At 62.5% G+C, this 264-nt stretch overlaps 1 protein-coding gene across 1 annotated transcript in view; it reads left to right on the forward strand.

Moving 5' to 3' along the window:
• LOC119590388 overlaps positions 1–264 on the forward strand; it is a 2,618-nt gene that overhangs the window by 901 nt on the left and 1,453 nt on the right. Inside the window, exon 3 of the mRNA XM_037939057.1 lies at positions 87–256. Within this exon, the coding sequence (XP_037794985.1) occupies positions 87–256 (170 nt within the window). The remainder of the gene's footprint in view (positions 1–86; positions 257–264) is intronic.

Raw genomic sequence — 264 nt, forward strand, 5'->3', positions numbered from 1 at the left:
TCACATCATTCATCAGCCATACCCTTACCCCAGACCTACACCTGCAAAAGACAAAAAAGAGATTAACCCCGCTCCCTTCTCCGCAGTCTGGCCCGGAGGCGCAGGGGGCGGCGGCAGCGTGCTACAGCCTGTACAGGGGCTTCCTCAACACACTGGCCACGCGAGACCGGGAGTGCGCCCAGAGGTTCATGTGCGAGGCAGCGGAGGAGGCGGCGGCGTCCGGACCCCTTGGCAAGATGATTGCGACTGTGGCGAGGTTGGCCT

The sequence above is a fragment of the Penaeus monodon genome, chromosome 27 (genome assembly GCF_015228065.2).
Source record: "Penaeus monodon isolate SGIC_2016 chromosome 27, NSTDA_Pmon_1, whole genome shotgun sequence".
NCBI lineage: Eukaryota > Metazoa > Arthropoda > Malacostraca > Decapoda > Penaeidae > Penaeus > Penaeus monodon.